Source organism: Panthera pardus, unplaced genomic scaffold, assembly GCF_024362965.1.
Source record: "Panthera pardus isolate Hobbes unplaced genomic scaffold, ASM2436296v1 HiC_scaffold_3, whole genome shotgun sequence".
Taxonomy (NCBI): domain Eukaryota; kingdom Metazoa; phylum Chordata; class Mammalia; order Carnivora; family Felidae; genus Panthera; species Panthera pardus.
Window position 1 is genome coordinate 39,389,832 of NW_026526876.1, and position 17,861 is coordinate 39,407,692.

General features: G+C 42.8%; 1 protein-coding gene across 2 annotated transcripts in view; it reads right to left on the reverse strand.

Moving 5' to 3' along the window:
- Nucleotides 1–15,345, reverse strand: part of SPAG9 (sperm associated antigen 9) — a 131,693-nt gene extending 116,348 nt beyond the window's left edge. The window contains exon 1 of one of the 2 annotated variants that reach the window (XM_053893178.1): nt 14,874–15,345. In XM_053893178.1, the coding sequence (XP_053749153.1) occupies nt 14,874–15,176 (303 nt within the window). In that variant the 5' untranslated portion in view covers nt 15,177–15,345. The remainder of the gene's footprint in view (nt 1–14,873) is intronic. The other variant, XM_053893179.1, reaches the window with a different exon arrangement.
- Nucleotides 15,346–17,861: the final 2,516 nt, after the last annotated feature.

Consider the following 17,861-nt stretch of genomic DNA (forward strand, 5'->3'; position numbering starts at 1 on the left):
CCAGGGCACCTTTTTTCAAGTGTATTTATTTATTTAAGAGAAAGAGAGCGCACACAAGTTGGGGAGGAGCAGAGAGGAAGAGAGAATTCCGAGCAGGTTCCCCACCACCAGTGGAGAGCCCCATACAGGGCTCAAACCCACCAACCACAAGATTATGACCTGAGCCAAAGTTGGACGCTTAACTGACTAAGCCACCTAGGCATCCCTCTAATAGATACTCTGTTAATTTGCTGTTTACAACCTGGTGAGGGCTAAGAAACTATTTTATTTAAAATAAAGATACTATGAAAAAATAATAATAAAATAAAATAAAATAAAATAAAATAAAATAAAATAAAATAAAATAAAATAAAATAAGGATACTATGGGGGCACCTGGGTAGTTCAGTAGGTTAAGCATCATCAGACTTCAGATCAGGTTATGATCTCCTGGCTCTGAGTTCGAGCCTGGTGTTGGGTTCTGTGCTGACACCTCAGAGCTCAGAGCCTGGAGCCTGCTTCAGATTGTGTCTCCCTCTCTCTCTGCCCCCTCCTCTGCGCACACTCTGTAGCTCTCTCTCTCAAAAATAAACAACATTAAAAAAATTTTTTTTGATAAATAACAAAAAAATAAAATAAGGATACTATGAACAAGTACTTTGCCTTTAAATGTTTATTCAGGAGGCCAAGATCATGAACTTTATTACACAGACTTTGAGATAGTCATTTTAGCTATTCAGAAATCTTTGTTCACTTCCTGGCCCTCAGCTAGCTTTGAGGTGGTTAACAACTGAGTAAATTACTAGATGAATTCCTATCCTAGTATAAAAGTATTCTTTAAAGATTTAAAACTGAACAGAGCCACAAATACGTGGGTAATTTCTGTCAAATGTTTCCCAAATCATATCAAACAAGTTCAAGTAGACTATTTTCATAGTAGAACCATAGACAAACAATAGCCTTTTGAAAAAGTTACCCTTCTGGTTTTACAAAAGCCTGTTTACTTGATTCCACACTTCTATGCAACCTGTTGAATTTTTTAAGAGGTATTTGTTTACAAATAGGTAGCAGTAACAAAAAATGAGGCTAGGGCAACAGGTAACTGAAAGAAAATTCAAATTGAGGATTTGATCACTGAAATTAGAAATTTTACAGGCGCCTGGGCGGCTCAGTAGATTGAGTGTCTAACTTCAGCTCGGGTCATGATTTTGCAATTCATGGGTTTGGCCTACGTCAGGCTTGCTGCTGTCAGCACAGAGCCCACTTCAGATCCTCTGTCCCCCTCTTTCTCTGCCCCTCCCCCACTCATGCTCGCTCTCTCAAAAATAAATTTTAAAAACATTTAAAGTTTCTCCTTCTGACCCTCCCCCTCCCCAGCTTGCACACACGTGCTCTCTCTAAAATTAAAAAAAATTATAAACTTTATTTATACCATAATAGCCTAGCAGATGCTTTTAACCAATATGTTTCAATGCCCAAGAAATAGAATATTCATGGGGCCCTTGGGTGGCTCAGTCAGTTGAGCGTCCGACTTTGACTCAGGTCATGATCGCAAGGTTGGTGGGTTCAAGCCCCACTCTGGGCTTTGTGCTGACAGCTCAGAGCCTGGAGTCTGCTTCAAGATTCTATGTCTCCCTCCCTCTCTGCCCCTCCCCGCTCATGCTATGTCTCTCAAAAATAGGTAAACGTTAAAAAATATTAATAATAAAATAAAAAGAAATAGAATATTCACTATTCTTCAGGACGAACTTTTCTTCAAAAATAAATGTTTTACTATTTTATTTGTTACTGTAAGTACTACTGCTGTATCCTAATTAGAAATGTCTATCAAAAGATTCTAAGCAAACAGTTAAAATTCAGTTTGGGCACTTAACGTTCATTTCTGTGAAAATTTTATTCAGACAAACTTATTTCTCAAGCAGCAATTCAAACAAATCTAAAGTGAATTAAAGTACAAAAGAAAACCACATTAAGTTTAAAATAATCAGAGAATCACGATGCTAACGTGACTTTTAAAATCACCTAGCCCTCCTCCAAAAACAAACAGAAAACAACAAAACAAAGACAAAAACAAAATAAAAAATAAATTTTTAGAAATGATAAATGAAAAGAGAGATCACCTAGCCCAACCTTTGCAAATGCAGAAGTAATGCCTACGATGTTAACATTTCGGTTTTTTAAACGCATAAATAGTTCTGGAATATCTGCTATGTATAGGACAATGTAGGTAAAGTGTCTGCAAGAACTCTCCTCAGAAGTCATGGGGCTTTTTTACATACAAAAGTCAAAGGACTTATTGAAGAATTTTTTGGAAGTTTTAGCATAACTTGGCACCAATGGTAAGGACAAATAACTTGAATGCACAAAAGAGAACTTTAAATACTTAGGCTTAGCCATTTGACCTTCAGCATATTCATCCGTCCCTCCAACCAACCAACAAATATCTATTAAATACCTACTGCATCCCAGTAGCTTAGTGGGGGAATTAAAGCCATCAGTTAGTTTGCTGTAACACTGGAAGTGCTACAAGAAGAGAAGCAGGGTATGCTGTGGGACAATATAAGAGGGGCACAAACCACACCTAGGTGTTCATAAAAGGCTTTCCAGAATTGAAATCTGAAAGATGAATACTGTTAGGGGTGCCTGAGTGGTTCAGTCAGTTGAGCATCCAACTTCGGCTGAGGTCATGATCTCATGGTTCATGAGTTTACTGAGCCCCAAGTCGGGTCTCTGGGCTGTCAGCAAACAGCCTGTTTCAGATCCTCTGTCCCCTCCCTCTCTCTCTGCCCCTCACCCACTCACTCTTTCTCTCTCTCAAAAAAAATAAATAAACATTAAAAAAGAAAAAGAAAAGATGAATACTGCTAGCCAGGCAACAGAAGAGAAACAGAGTGCCAAGCAAAGAGGCAGCTTTTAAGAAGGCCTGGAGAGAACACTATTTGCAAACAAACTCCCAAGTGTTCAGTAGGGCTCAAAAACGAAAAGATGAGGCTGGTGAGATAAGGAGTGGCCAGATCACAATGCCTTGTCTCCTAAGAACTTTAGACATTTCAAGAACTTTAGACAGAGCCACTAAAGGCTTTTAAGTACAGAAAGATCTGATTAGATCTCCACTTTGGAAAGACTTGGTACAGTATGATGGGCAATTTATTGGTTTGCAATACTAGAAGAGATAGATCAGTTAGGGGACAGTTTTAGTTGCCCATTCATTTATTCAGAGATATTCACTGGATGCTTTCTTCGTGCTAGATACTGGTAGACAATGTGAATGACACAAAGTCCCACCTCTTCGGAGTTTGGATTCAGGCCAAGAGACATTGGCAGTCTGTATCTGAGTAGAAGAAATGGATTTGGAAGAAGAGAATCCAGAAATATTTAAAAGTTGGAAAAAATAAAATAACAATAATAAAATAAAAAGAAATATTTAAAAGGAAACAAAAGAAGGTAGCAATGGGGGTGAAGGAGAGAGAAGACTTAAGGATGGTAATGAGCTATCTGGCCAGGCAGACAGCGGTATCCCTCACAAAGAGAACAGAGCAGCAGCAGGCTTGGTAGGGAAGTTCAGGTCTGGACACGTCAGGAGACATTCATATCCAAGAAACACCAGCAATGTGGATCTGAAACTCCAGACAGACAGATCTGGCCCTAAAGTTCTTAACAGGCCGTCAACTTCATGAGAGAAGAATCTTGTCTTTGCTCACCACTGTATCCCCAGTGGACACCAGGCACACAGGCAGCACTCTCTAAATATCTATGAAATGAATGAATGGGATATACATTTTGGAATGGTCAACAAACGGTAACTAAACCCATGGGAATGAACAGTATCACTTAGGCAGGGCACAAAATGAGAACTAGAGGGCAGCTCAGAAAGAACTCCAAGGAATACCAAAGTTAACAACGTAAGAGGAATCCAGAGTGGTCAGAAAAGAGGAAAACTGGAGTGCCTGGCTGGCTCAGTTGGTGGAGCATGCAGCTCTTATTCTCAGGTTTGTGAGTTCAAGCCCCAAGTTGGGTATAGAGAGGAGGAGAGGGAGGAGGAGGAGGAAAAAGAAGAAAAGAGCAGAAAACCAAGAGAGTTGAAAGCCACAGAATCAAAATATGTTTCTTCAGACTCTTAACTATAGAGAACAAATTGATGATTACCAGAGGGGAGGCGGGTGGAGGGGACGGGTGAAACAGGTGATGGGGATTAAGGAGTGTGCTTGTTGTGATGAGCATAGGGTGTTGTACGGAATTGGTGAATCACTATATTGTACACCCAAAACTAATATTACACTGGAATTAACTGGAATTTAAATAAAAATGTATGTATATATACGATATATATATCGTATATATAGTGTGAGTGTATGATATTTCTTAAGTGACCAAAAGAATCAAACGTTGCTGAGAAGTATGAGGAAAAAAAAAAAAAAAAAAAAAACAGAAGAAATGCACTTATGAGAGCTGCTTACTTTTCTGAATTTTCAAGAAAAATGAAAGGGTAGGAGAAACTGACTATATACATCTAAAGCTTCAGGTCTAAAACCTTACTCTTATGAGATGGATTCTTTCATGCATGGGCAGCTTACCTTTCTATAACCTTATTTGTTCCATCTAAAGTGCCAGCCTCTTTACTCTTTATCACATCACCTTTTTTTACTTCCTGTGTGGCATCTATCACAATCTATAATTACAGTGACTAGCTTGTTTATTCTTTAGTATAATATAAACTCCAAAAAAAGCACAGGCTACCTTCCTTGTCTGTTTTGTTTGTAGCTATATTCCCAGAGCCTACAACACTGCCTGGCTCAATAAATATTTGTTCTTTTTTTAATTTTATTTTTATTTTTTTGTTGCTAAGCGTCTTTTAAAAATTTTTTTAAATGTTTATTTATTTGAGAGAAAGAGAGAAAGAGAGAGAGAGAAGAACAGGGGAGGAGCAGAGAGAGAGGGAGAGAGAACTCCAAGCAGGCTCTGTGTGGTCAGCACAGAGACCAACCAGTGTAAGGGTCAATCCCACGAACCGTGAGATCATGACCTGAGCCAAAATCAAGAGTCAGACACTCAACTGAGCCACCTAAGTGTCCCTCTTCTTTCTGATCATCTGTGTATCTTTTTATCTTTCTATCTACCTATGGAAATGGGATAGGAAAGAACCAGAAGATCATGGGAGTTTCCTCCCAGCTCTTAAAAAATAACTTCAGGAAGGGCCAGTGAAAATACATTTTAAAGAACAATAACAGAATGCAGTATCGCAGAAAATCTCAACCTATCTCAGGGAATCCAATCAGCAGAGTCCCAAATAAAAAATTCTCGGGATCTATAATCCTACTGGAGCAGGTAAGCAGTCAGATGAGATATCCTAGAAAATATATTATAAGTCTAAAAAAAGGTTACTAGAGAAAACATTTACCATAGGGTTAGTTTCTCAATTTCTGTATTCTGGCTTCAAAGGGGAAAAACAATCCCTCATATTTTTATGCTGTAACTTTAAATAAAAAATCTTAACCAACTTCTCAGTCTTATAGGTCTCAGATTTAAATTCCTTATAGAAAAGTATCTAAACTGCAATTATTTCTTCCTTTCCAGATGAGTACATTAGATCATTATAAAAATACTAACTTATTTATCTTTGTAACAGACATAATACTATCCTCTTAAAAATTAATTCAAATAGAATATTAGATAATATCAGAAAATGTTCTCAGTGTAAATAATATTGTGGTTATGTGGTAAGAATGCTCTTTTTCAAATTATATTTAATTTTTTTTAATTATTTTTATTTTTTTTAAATAGTTTCTATGCTCAGTTTGGGGCTAGAACTCACCAGCCACCCTGAGATCAGGAGTCCCATGCTCCACTAACTGAACCAAGGTGAAATGTCAGAACATCTGCAATTTACTTTGACATGTTCAGCAATTTAAAAGTGTGTAAATTTTGAGTGTATGTATCTATAAATGTATATGTATACACATACAACACATACATATATATAGGTAAATACAACAACTGCTGAATCTAAGTGATGTATATACAGATGATCAATGCACTTTTAGTTTTCCTGTATGTTTGAACATCTTCCTAACAAAAAGCCAGGGGGAAGGATTTACTGAAAAAGTTTACTGACTTAAAAAAAAAAAAAAAAAACAATATTTCAAAGTTCCTAATAACTCTATATCCTCAACTTGGAAACTTCTCTATTGTGTTAATAGGTAGATTCCCCAGGGCCCCTGGGTGGCTCAGTCCGTTAAGCATCTTGATTTCAGCTCAGGTCGTGATCTCAGTTTGTGGGATGAAGCCAAGTGCCCCCCTTACCCCAAGGCTATTAGCATGGACCTGCGTGGGATTCTCTCTCCCCACCTCTCTCTAACCCCTCCCCAACTCACGCTCGTTACCTCTCTCAAAAGAAATGAAATGAAATGAAATGAATTAAAAAATATATATGTAAATTCCCATGGTTGAGTTCCAAAATTTTTGGAGGCACCTATTATGCCAAACTATTAGATACTACAATCCCTAAGTGAATAAAACAGTCTTGCATTCAGATAACTAGGGGTGCCTGGGTGGCCCAGTGGGTTAAGCATCCGACTCTTGATCTCAGCTCAGGTCACAATCTCACAATGCATGAGTTTGAGCCCCTTGACAGGCTCTGCACTGACAGCACTGAGCCTGCTTGGAATTCTCTCTCCCTTTCTCTCTCTGCCTCTACCCCATTTGTCCTCTCTCTCGCTCTCGCTCTGTCTCTGTCTCTCTCTCTCAAAATAAATAAACTTATAAAATTAAAAAAAAAAAAAAAAAAACAACAACCTAATAACTAAATACGGCCTGGCTGGCTCAGTGGGAAGAGCATACAATTCTTGATCTCAGGTTCCTGAGTTCAAGCCCCACACTGGGTGTAGAGATTACTAAAAATAAATAAATAAATACCACTGGCTAAAATCTCAAAATGTATAGTATTATATGCACATACTTTTAAATATCAGCTTTTCTGAATAGATACATTACATATATTATTAAACTGGGTCTATGTTGATATATTTGATCTCCACCCAATAGTAATTTATTTAGGTAAGAGCTGTATTCATTATGAGCGTTGAACACAGCAAAAAACTATTTTTAAAATAACTCAGCCATTAACTTGGCCAACAAAACACATTTTTTGGCTAGATTCTAATACTATCTCCACTGGGAACCAAAGTCTCCATATGATTGAAATATGCAGTGTGTAGTGAACCGTAAGCTAAGGAGTCCGAGAAACAGGAAGCAGACTCAGGCACAGAACGGGATCACCAAGCTATGGCACATACCACAGTAACCTAGTGAGCAGTCCTTACTCTACTAATCCATCCTCTCATTAGAGATCTACCTGATCTGGCTAGGTACCTTACCGTTTTTATATTCTCTCTTGTGATTTTAGAGTTTTTGTTGGGGCACCGGGATGGCTCAATTACGTGTCCGAGTATTGACTTCGGCTCAGGTCATGATCTCGAGGTTCGGAGTTCTCACATCCGGCCATATGCTGCCAGTGTGGAGCCTGCTTAGGATTTTCTCTCTCTCCCTTTCTGTTGCTCCCCCGCTTGTGCACTGTCTCTCTTGCTCTCTCTCTCTCAAAATAAAAATTAAAAAAGAAAGAAAGAAAGAAAGAAAGAAAGAAAGAAAGAAAGAAAGAGAAAGAAAGAAAGAAAGAAAGAAAGAAAGAAAGAAAGAAAGAAAGAAAGAAAGAAAGAAAGAAAGAAAGAAAGAAAGAAAGAAAGAAAGAAATTTGTTTTAAAAAAGTTTTTGTTGGGGCGCCTGGGTGGCTCAGTCGGTTAAGCGGCCGACTTCGGCTCAGGTCATGATCTCGCGGTCCATGAGTTCAAGCCCCGCGTCGGTCTCTGTGCTGACAGCTCAGAGCCTGGAGCCTGTTTCAGATTTTATGTCTCCCTCTCTCTGACCCTCCCCCATTCATACTCTGTCTCTCTCTGTCTCAAAAATAAATAAACGTTAAAAAATAAATAAATAAAATTTTAAAAAAATAAAAAAGTTTTTGTTTCTTTTAGTAATCTCTACACCCAAACATGGGGCTCAAACTCACAGCCAGAGATCACACTCTTCTGACAGAGCCAGCCAGATGCCCTCTCTTTTGTGATTTTAACCAAATGAAAATGTGAATGTCCCTAAAGCAAGGACACATAATGGTATCTCACTTATATACCTACATTCAGAAATCTCTGAAGGTAAAAAAAGGATAAGATCTGTCTTAAGAGTTAATAACCATCAATGGTTAAGTGACTGCCATTTCAAAAGACAACAACCCAACACCACCACATTCAAACACGCACCTAGAGAACAGATTGTTCATTTCAGAAAGGGTCTCGAAATAGGGACTGACTAGGAGCAGCATGAAGTTTATTCAAATGGTTCAAGAAAAAAAAAATTGTTTGTTTGTTTTTAAGTAAACTCTAGGCCCAAACTGGGGCTTGAACTCCCAACTCTGAGATCAAGGGTCACATGCTCTACCGACTGAGCTAGCCTGGTGCCCCAACAATAGTATTTTTTAAAATATGAAAATATGGGGGCTCCTGGGTAGCTCAGTCAGTTAAGGTCCAATGCTTGATTTTGGCTCAGGTCATGATCTTGCAGTTCGTGAGTTCAAGCCCCACGTTGCTATGCACTGTCAGATTTTCTCTCTCGCCCTCTCTCTCTCTCAAAATAAATAAACATTTAAAAAATAAATAAATAGAAGGAGTTTGAAAGCTAATAAATAACACGTATATTCAAACATGTAAGATGACAAATGCTGATACTCCCTGGACACCAATTTGCTCTCCTGTACTGACATTTGGCCACCCTCTCCTAATGCTCTACTTTTGTGAAATAAAGCAGCAAAGTTCACTTTTTTTTTTTTTTTTACATTTATTTATTTTTGAGAGACAGAGACAGCGTGAGCAGGGGAGGGGCGGAGAGAGAGGGAGACACAGAAGCAGAGGCAGGCTCCAGGCTCGGAGCTATAAGCACAGAGCCCCATGAGGGGCTCAAACCCACGAACCATGAGATCATGACCTGAGTCGAAGTCGGAGGCCCAACTGACTGAGCCACCCAGGCACTCCAAAGTTCAATTCTTTAAGCCAATAGAGTTGACAGAATTAAGGCTAGAAGTCTGAAGAACCATCACAATTACTGACTTAAATAACAACAGTACTAAAGGCACAAAATAAACTTAATGTTGAGGCAGACGTGTAATTTCAGTTCTTCAACTAAGTCTTCAGCAGCCACTATCAACAAAATTTAAGTCATAAGTATGCAAAATTACTCTTCACTCCTATTCCTTGATAAAAAGTCACATAACTCAGTGAAGAGACATCAAATTTTCCTTTTTAAGTGTTTATTAAAGAGATGAACTTAACTGTCATTGTAAATTACCTTGCAAACAAATCAAAATTAACTTCTTCAAGGTGCCTGGGTGGCTTAGCCTCTTAAGTGTCCAGCTGCTGGTTTCTGCTTAGGTCATGATCTCATGTTTCATGGGATCAAGCCCTGAATCAGGCCCTGTGCTGACAGTGAGAAGCCTGTTTGGGATTCTCTTTCTCTCTCTGCCACTGCCCCACTCTCTCTCCTCTCAAAATAAATAAAAACACATTTTTAAAAAAATTAACTTCTTCAACAGGTTTGATTAAAATATTTTTTATGATAGGCACTTGAGTAGCTCAGTCAGTTAAGCACCCGACTCTTGGTTTCGGCACAAGTCACTATCTCCTGGTTCGTGAGTTTGAGCCCCATGTCAATCTTTGCACTAACCGCACAGAGCCTGCTTGGGATTCTCTCTACCTCTCTCTCTTTTTCTATCTTTCTCTCTCAAAAATAAATAAACATTTTAAAAAATAAAATATTTCTTATGAATGAGAACTATATCAATAAAAAGAACACTGAATATCCATGCCTGCTTTCCTGCCCCAAAATCTTATCACTCCCATGTTCACACACTTCCAAAGAAAACAATTTGATTAAAGTCTTCATATAAAACATCAACTTTGTTTCTGCTTTAAGTGCTGATTCACTGGGGAAAAGTTAATTTGAAAATTCTTGGTGGTCTCTCTCACCTCAGCATTTTTTATTATTATTTTTTTTAATGTTTATTTATTCTTGAGACAGAGACAGTGAGTGAACAGGGGAGGGGCAGAGAGAGAGGGAGACACAGAATCTGAAACAGGCTCCAGGCTCTGAGCTGTCAGCACAGAGCCCGACGCGGGGCTCCAACTCACGAACCGCGAGATCATGCCCTGAGCTGAAGTCAGACGCTTAACCAACTGAGCCACCCAGGTGCCCCTCACCTCATCATTTAATCACCTCAATTTTTTAAGCAAAAAGCCACAGAAAAGCAGTCATAACATCATGCAAATCTTCCTCCCAGCAAGGATATTCTCTCCTCAGCTCATTCTCTTCAGACGTGCTTCTATAGTGCAGGAAGGAAAGGGAGGATTGAAAAGGGTGCACCTTTATTTTTATGTGCAGTCTCCCTCTATTCAATCATGCTAAATAAACTCTCACTTTGAAAATAATGGTGATGAGAAACAAGGCCCACAGAATCCCTTGGAACTAAACTTCTAAGGAAAGGGCTCTTAAACTCATTTGCCTACTTATCAGAAAAGTATTGTCATTTTTTTAGTTACTCAAAGCAATCATGTTTATTTTAAAAGAATCAGAACTTGCACAAACAAAAACATCAAAACACTAACATATTCTTCCCAAGAATAACATCTCTCTCCAGATCACTCTGTATAAAAACTTTTGTTTTCAAAAATCACGAATAGGGGCATCTGAGTGGCTTAGTCGATCAAGCGTCCAACTCTTGATTTTGGCTCAGTTCGTGATCTTGCAGTTGGTAAGTTGGAGCCTCACATGGGGCTCCACACTGACAGTGCAGAGCCCGCTATGGATTCTCTCTCCCTCTCTCTCTGCCTCTCCCCTACTTGCACTCTCTCTCAAAATAAATAAACTTAAAATATATATTACAAAACAAAAACAAAAACAAAAACACTGATTGGGGGCGCCTGGCTGGCTCAGTTAGTAGAGCATACCACTCTTGACCTCAGGGTCATAAGTTTGAGCCCCACATTGGAGGTAGAGATTACTTAAAAATAAAATCTTAACTCTCTCCCCCTCCACTGCTTGCTCTCGCTCTCTCTCTCTCTCTCTCTCTCTCAAAAATAAATAATTAAACATTAAAAAAAAAAGAAAGAAAATCATTCTAGGCCAAGGGAACAGCATCGGCAAAGGCATCACATAGGACTTAGATAAGAAATAGAAAGATGTAAGATGAGCAGAGAGCCCATAGGGGAGAGTAGCAAGTAATAAGATGATAGATATCTTGATTAGCATTCGAAACTGATCATAAATTTGTCTAAAATCAGCCCTTCTTATGTTGTTTTTAATTTTTTCTTTTTGAGAGCGAGAGCATGAGGTGGGGAGAGGGGCAGCACGAGGGAGGGAGGGAGGGAGAGAGAAATAGAGAGATAGAGACAGAGAGAGAAAAGGAGAGAGAGAATCTCATGCAGGTTCCATGCTCAGCTCGGACTTGATCCCACTACTCTGGGATCATGATCTGAACCAAAATTGAGACTTGGATGTCAACCAACTGAGCCACCCAGACACCCCTCCTTTGGGTTGTTTTTAAAGATTCACAAAAATAGCAGACTAACTACACACAAAAAAATTCAAATAAAAGCAAAGAAAAAGACAAAAAGTATTCAAATTAAGTAATACCACTAGAATAAAGATTAAATTTCCGATCCCTTGCTGAGAATTCCTGCAAGCAAGAGATTAAAGTGCTTTACACCCCCTAAAACATTCTCACCATTTATATACCCTCCTAAATTTCCACAAAGGTGCTCAGAATTTCCTTTACACTTTCTAGTAATGGACAATTTCCAGGCTTTCAAATACTTTTGCTGTAAATACCCGGAGGCACTTTTGCTGTAATAGCAGACTCTTAGGCTCCATATTAAAGGCCACAAACAGAGCACTCACAAAAAATTAAACACAGAATTCACTTCTGCATGTTGGCCTAAGAAAGACTGAATTTCTGGAGACTGGGTAAATCTTGATTTATCATCTTACATGAAAAGGGATAACAAGGTGGTTTTATGTTTTTATGTTCTGGGAATTGGCTCATCTAGCATTTCATCAATGCTCTCTATTCTCAGGTCATGGCTCTTTGCCCAAAGGTTTCATTAGAATTTACAGACATGTTTGAAAAAGTATCAGTTACAAAAAAAGTCATCGGACAACTCATTTTTTAAAAGTCATTTACTGGGGCACCTGGGTGGCTCGACTGAGCGTCTGACTCTTGATTTCTGTTGAGGTAAATCTCAGGGTTCCTGGGTTAGAGCCCTGTGTTGGGCTCCTTGCTGACAGTGTGGAGTCTGTTTGGGATTCTCTCTCGCTCTCTGCCCCTCCCCCGCTTATGCTCTCGATGACACACACACTCTCTCTCCCAAGACCAAATTTAAAAAAAAAAAAAAAAAGTCACTTACTTATGAAATTAATATACAGTCCAGTGCCTGGCAGTTAGTTTTATTTTCTGATTCTGCAACCTGTGGCAGATGTTTTTCTTAGCACGTGTGATCCTGGCCTTTTGCCATGTTCACACAGCCCTAAAGGAATTTAAAACTGGAGGGAGCATTGCTTTTATCCAAGGTGATAGGTTCATGCTGGGGTTGCTCCTCACCTGTGTATATATGTCTCTTCCCAGTACCTCCCATTACCCAATACTGGGGAGGGTCTGCACAAGGATGAAGACACAGCAGGCCACTGCAGTGGTAGTATAACACCCCTGTTCTATAAACAGTGCTAATAAACTAGAAATCGCAATCCCATCTTCTTGTTGTTGTTGCTTTTTATTTTGAGAGAGAGGAGAGAGTGAGAGAACACACACAGGAGGGGCAGAGAGCAAGAATCCCAAGTAGGCTCCATGCTGTCAGCACAGAGCCCAATGTGGGGCTTGAACTCATGAACCGTGAGATCATGACCTGAGCCAAAATCAAGAGTGGACACTTAACCAAGTGAGCCACCCAGGTGCTCCACAATCCCATCTTTAGATTTTTTTTCAATCCCTTCCTCCCTATGTACTTGGAAATACTCTTGAAATAAAATCAAGTTTGCTTGGCAAATCCAATGCCATTGCTTTGAGACAAATGGATCACAAAATCAGAACTAAAAATCATTGCTATAGTCCAGCTTTAAAAAAAGAGAAGAGGGATGCCTGGGTGGCTCAGTCAGTTAAGTGTCTGACTTCGGCTCAGGCCATGATCTCGCAGTCTGTGAGTACAAGCCCCGCATCACTCTGCACTGACAGCTCAGAGCCTGGAGCCTGCTTCAGATTCTGTGTCTCCCTCTCTCTCTCTGCCCTTCCCCCACTCAACACTCTCTCCTTCTCTCAAAAATAAATAAACATGAAAAAAAGAGAGAGAGAGAAGAAATGGTGCTCCTGGGTGGCTCAGTCAGTGGGGCATTGGACCTGATTTTGGCTCAGCGTCATGATCTTAGGGTCCTGGGATCCAGCCCTGCATTGGGCTCTGCTCCTAGTGTGGAGCCTACTTAAGATTTCCCCTCTCCCCCCGCCCCCCACCCCTCTCTCTCTCTCTGCCCCTCCCCCCCACTCTGGTGCTCTCTAAAATAAATTTAAAACAATTTTTTTTAAAGGAGAAGAAAAAGGAACTACTGGACCTAATACAAAGGTATATGTGACAAAATTAAAAGTTTAAATTAGGGCTAGGAAATAAGCTGCGAAAAAATCTCACATCCTAATAACTTTTCAAGCATTTTTGAAAGAGAGCATATTGTTGGTTCAATAATTACTTACTTAGCTTCCTTCTATCACCAGGTATTTAGCTAGGTGTGCTAGATGCTCACAAACAAAGATGAACAGGACACTTCCCCTGCATTAGTTAAGTTCAAGAGAAATAATGCCAGCACAGCCTGAAAGCTTAAATCCTTGACTGTCTCAAGAAGTCCAAGGCCTATCACTTGCTACTCCAGAGCTCCAAAAGGTTCAGACTCGAGGTGAGGGCGCCGAGGTCACTGCAGAGATGCTAGGGTTAACAGCCGGCCAAGGGCACCTGTAAATTGCAGTCTGAACAAGGTTGCCCACAGTCGCCTACACCTCCTCAACCCCGCCCCGCCCCCGGTCCTCTTTATAAATAAACGGGAGGGTTTTTACGGGGAACTGTCCAAGGTGATCACCTGACACGGAGGAACGCTTTGGTGTGAGATACCAACAAAATAAAACTGTACACTCTCTATATTTACAGAGTGTTGCTCTACAACATCTAAGTGCTGACAAAGTGTCAACCAAGGCACATAAAACAAAATAAAACCTCTTTTTCAACAGGGCTAAGACGTCAAGAAGAAACTGACCGAAAGAGGGAGATCTCTAACTTCCCAAAGCAGCAACCCCCTGGAAAGGTACTGGAACCAGCGGAAGTTACATATCCAGGACAGAAGTGTTTAAATACACCCCCCCCTTCCACACACACACACGCACACACACACACCATGGTAAAAGTTTGAACTGCCATCTGACTATCCTACGGTGGTCGGAAACTTCCCTAAACTACAAGCGAGAGCCAGCCACACTAAAATCGCCCTCAGTCAACCTCAGGTGCCCTCAGGCCAAGCTGCGGCTTCCTCCCCGGGCCTTGCCTCCTCACCTCCCTCCCTTCCCCCGGACACTCACTCGCCTGCCTCGGCTTCCGACGCCGGCCGGGGTCCTGAGGACCTCGCGGCCGCGGGCTCGGCCCGGGGGGCTTCGGCCTCGGGCCCGCCTCCAGGAGGCCCGGCGCGCCCCCTCCCGGGCCGGGCCGGGCCGCGACCCCCGGCCCCCCGGCCTGCCCTCGGGCCCGGCCCCCGCCCTCCCCGCCGGCGGGCCCTCACCTCCTCGGCGTGCTTGCGCAGCGCCTTCTCCCGCTCGTACTGGGTGATGAGCTGCTCGTTGTCGTCCCGCAGCAGCTCCAGCTCCACCTGGTGCTCCTGGTCCTGCGCGAACACCGAGTCCAGGTTCTCCAGCACGGCCACCACCAGTGGCATCAGCTCCTTGACCACCTCCTCGTCGTAGCGCCCGATGAGCCGCTCGAACTCGCGGTAGATGGAGCCGGCCAGGCCGGACACCCGCTCCGACATCACGGCCCCGGAGCCGCCGGGCTCCTCCTGGTACACCACACCGTCCTCCAGCTCCATGGTGGCGGGCGGGCGGCCCGGGGCGTCGCCGGCTGAGGAGGCGGCACGGGCCCGCACGGGACGGGCCCGGCTGGGGCTAGGGCTGGGGCTAGGGCTGGGGCTGGGGCTGCGCCCGGCGGGGTGGGGGGCCCGGGCCCGAGGAGGGGAGGGGTGGGGTGAGCGCACTCAGCCCAACGGCCGCTGCACCAACTGCCGGGGCGGCCGGGCCGCGCGCGCCACACGTCACCTGCGGGGCGGGACCCGCGCCGCGTCGGCCCGATGGGCGGGGCCCCGCGGGAGGCCAGGCGCGGCCGGGGGCGGGGCCATGCGTCATCGTGCGCCGGCGGAGGGGGCGCCGTGGCGTCACCACTGGGCGCCGCGCGGCGGGCGCGTTCGCCAATGGGAAAGGCTGCGGGAGGAGGGTGGCGAGAACTGTCAGCCCCCGGCGGGATTTGCTGGGCGGGTCCCAAAGGAAAGGGAGGGGTTCTGGAAGAGTGACTCCAGTCCAGAATTAACATAGCTAACATTTCTACTGCCTTTTTAAGCTCACAAAGGGCTTTCTCATTTGTTCCTCACACCAGGCGTGGTGCGGTAGACGTTCGTCTCACAGACAAGGAAAGTAGGCCCGGAAAAGTTGTGGTTCACTCAAGGTCACGCAGCTAGAACGGGAAGGAGGCTGATGTGGGGCTCAAACCGGTGTAGGTTAAGAATCTCAGGCTCAGAGAAAAGTGGGAAACTGAGGGAGAGGAACAGCAACCTTACTAAGGCGAGGTCTCCCTGAGTGATAAGGTGGTCTCGATACAACTATTTGGGGATAACGAGAGTAAGGATAGCCTGAAACAGAGGAAGTGCAAAGCATTCTGGAGAAGGATAAAACTGCAACGCCACATCTCGCACTTTCCCAAACACTGAGTTTCGGGGCTTCTCCCGTCCAACTTGGGAGAGTGGTATTTCCTGGCTCCAGCCAGCCTACTTTCTTCTAGTCTTGAAGAGGGGCAAAGCGGGGAAGGGAGGGGTTAGGGAGTCCAGGAGGAAAGGGGTGGAGACTGGGGTGAATAAGTCCCCTGATACGGGAGATCTCCGCCGCCTGGGAGAGCATCACGTGTGGGGAATGATACAACACCCAGGCCTCCGGCGGGCTGAGTCAAAGATCGCCTTCCGGTCTTCTTTGCCCTCCCTAGAGGAGGCGGGAGACACTCCCAAAAATTCCTTTCCTCCGCGGCAGGTGACTCAAGGCGTATTGCGTCCGGTCTCTTCTAAGAATAGGGAAGAAAAGGCAGGACTTGGATAAACGAAGGTTTAGGGGGAGGAATAGGCCACTCCCGTGATCATAAATACCCTTGACTTGTTTACAACTTCAAGTTCTTCCTACCAGGTTTGAACTAGTCCCCCAACGTCTTCCAATCTGGACCCACCTGGAGACCCACAAAAACGATATGGAAGTTGGACGAAGGCCAACCTGTAAACTCAGAAGGACGAAAAAGAAAATACTAAGCCTTATAGCAGTCTATACTGCCCCCCTTTCTCACCTCACCCCACATCCACCCTTATATTGTTAGTGTATATGACTGTGTCAAGAGTCTTGCTCCCGATATTTTCTTTTTTCCCCTAGGTATTTATATACATACATATAAATATACATATCCTTATTTTCCTGGGAATCAGAGGAGCAGGAAAAGCTAGGGCAAAGCTGTACTTTGTCTTTCCACGATATTATCATACACATCAAAAAATTTAGTGGAGGCGTGCCTGGCTAGCTTAGTTGTTAGAGCGTGCTACTCTTGATCTCCCAGTGGCTCATGAGTTCCAGCCCCACCTTGGGCATGGAGATTACTAAAGAAAGACAAGGAAAAAAGAAAATTTAGGGGGGAAGTGTTGGTTTTTAGATATGAGTTTATAATAAAGTTTTCATAAGTATGCTCCTTTAGGCATAAATTCAACATAGAAAGAACGTTGAAAGAATGTTGAAAGAAGAAAGATATGAGTTATAAAGGCGTCTGGGTGGCTCAGTCAGTTGAGCATCAGGCTCTTGATTTCGACTCAGGTCATGATCCCAGGGTCTGGGGATTGAGCCCCTGTTGGGCTCTGTGCTCAAGATTCTCTCCCTCTGCCCCTCTCCCCCACTCGCGTGCCCACAATCTCTCTAAAATAAGAATTTTAAAAAGGGGACACCGGGGTGGCTCTGACAGTAAAGCCACCGACTCTTGATTTTGACTCGGGTCATGATCTCATGGTTCCTGAGTAGGAGCCCAAATTGGCTATCATAACAGAGCCTGCTTGGGATTCTGTCTCTCCCCTCTCTGCCCCTCCCCTGCTAACATTCTCTCTCTATATCTCTAGATAGATAGATAGATAGATATAAAGAATTCAAAGAAGAAAGATATGAGAGGGGCGCCTAGGTGGCTCAGTGGATTAAGTGTCCAACTCTTGATTCAACTCTTGATTTCAGCTCAAGTCATGATCTCACAGTCCATGGGGTGGAGCCTTGTGTCAGGCTCTCGCAGACAGCACAGAGGAGCCTACTTGGATTCTCTCTCTCCTTTTCCTTGCACCCCTCCCAGCCGCTTGCATGTATGCAACGCACACACTTTCTCTCTCTTAAAATAAATAAATAAACTTTAAAAAGGAAGATATGACATATGTTTATATCTTGATTTTAAGCTTCTGCTAGCTCTCAAAGGCCATATTTGTTTAAAATAAAATCCA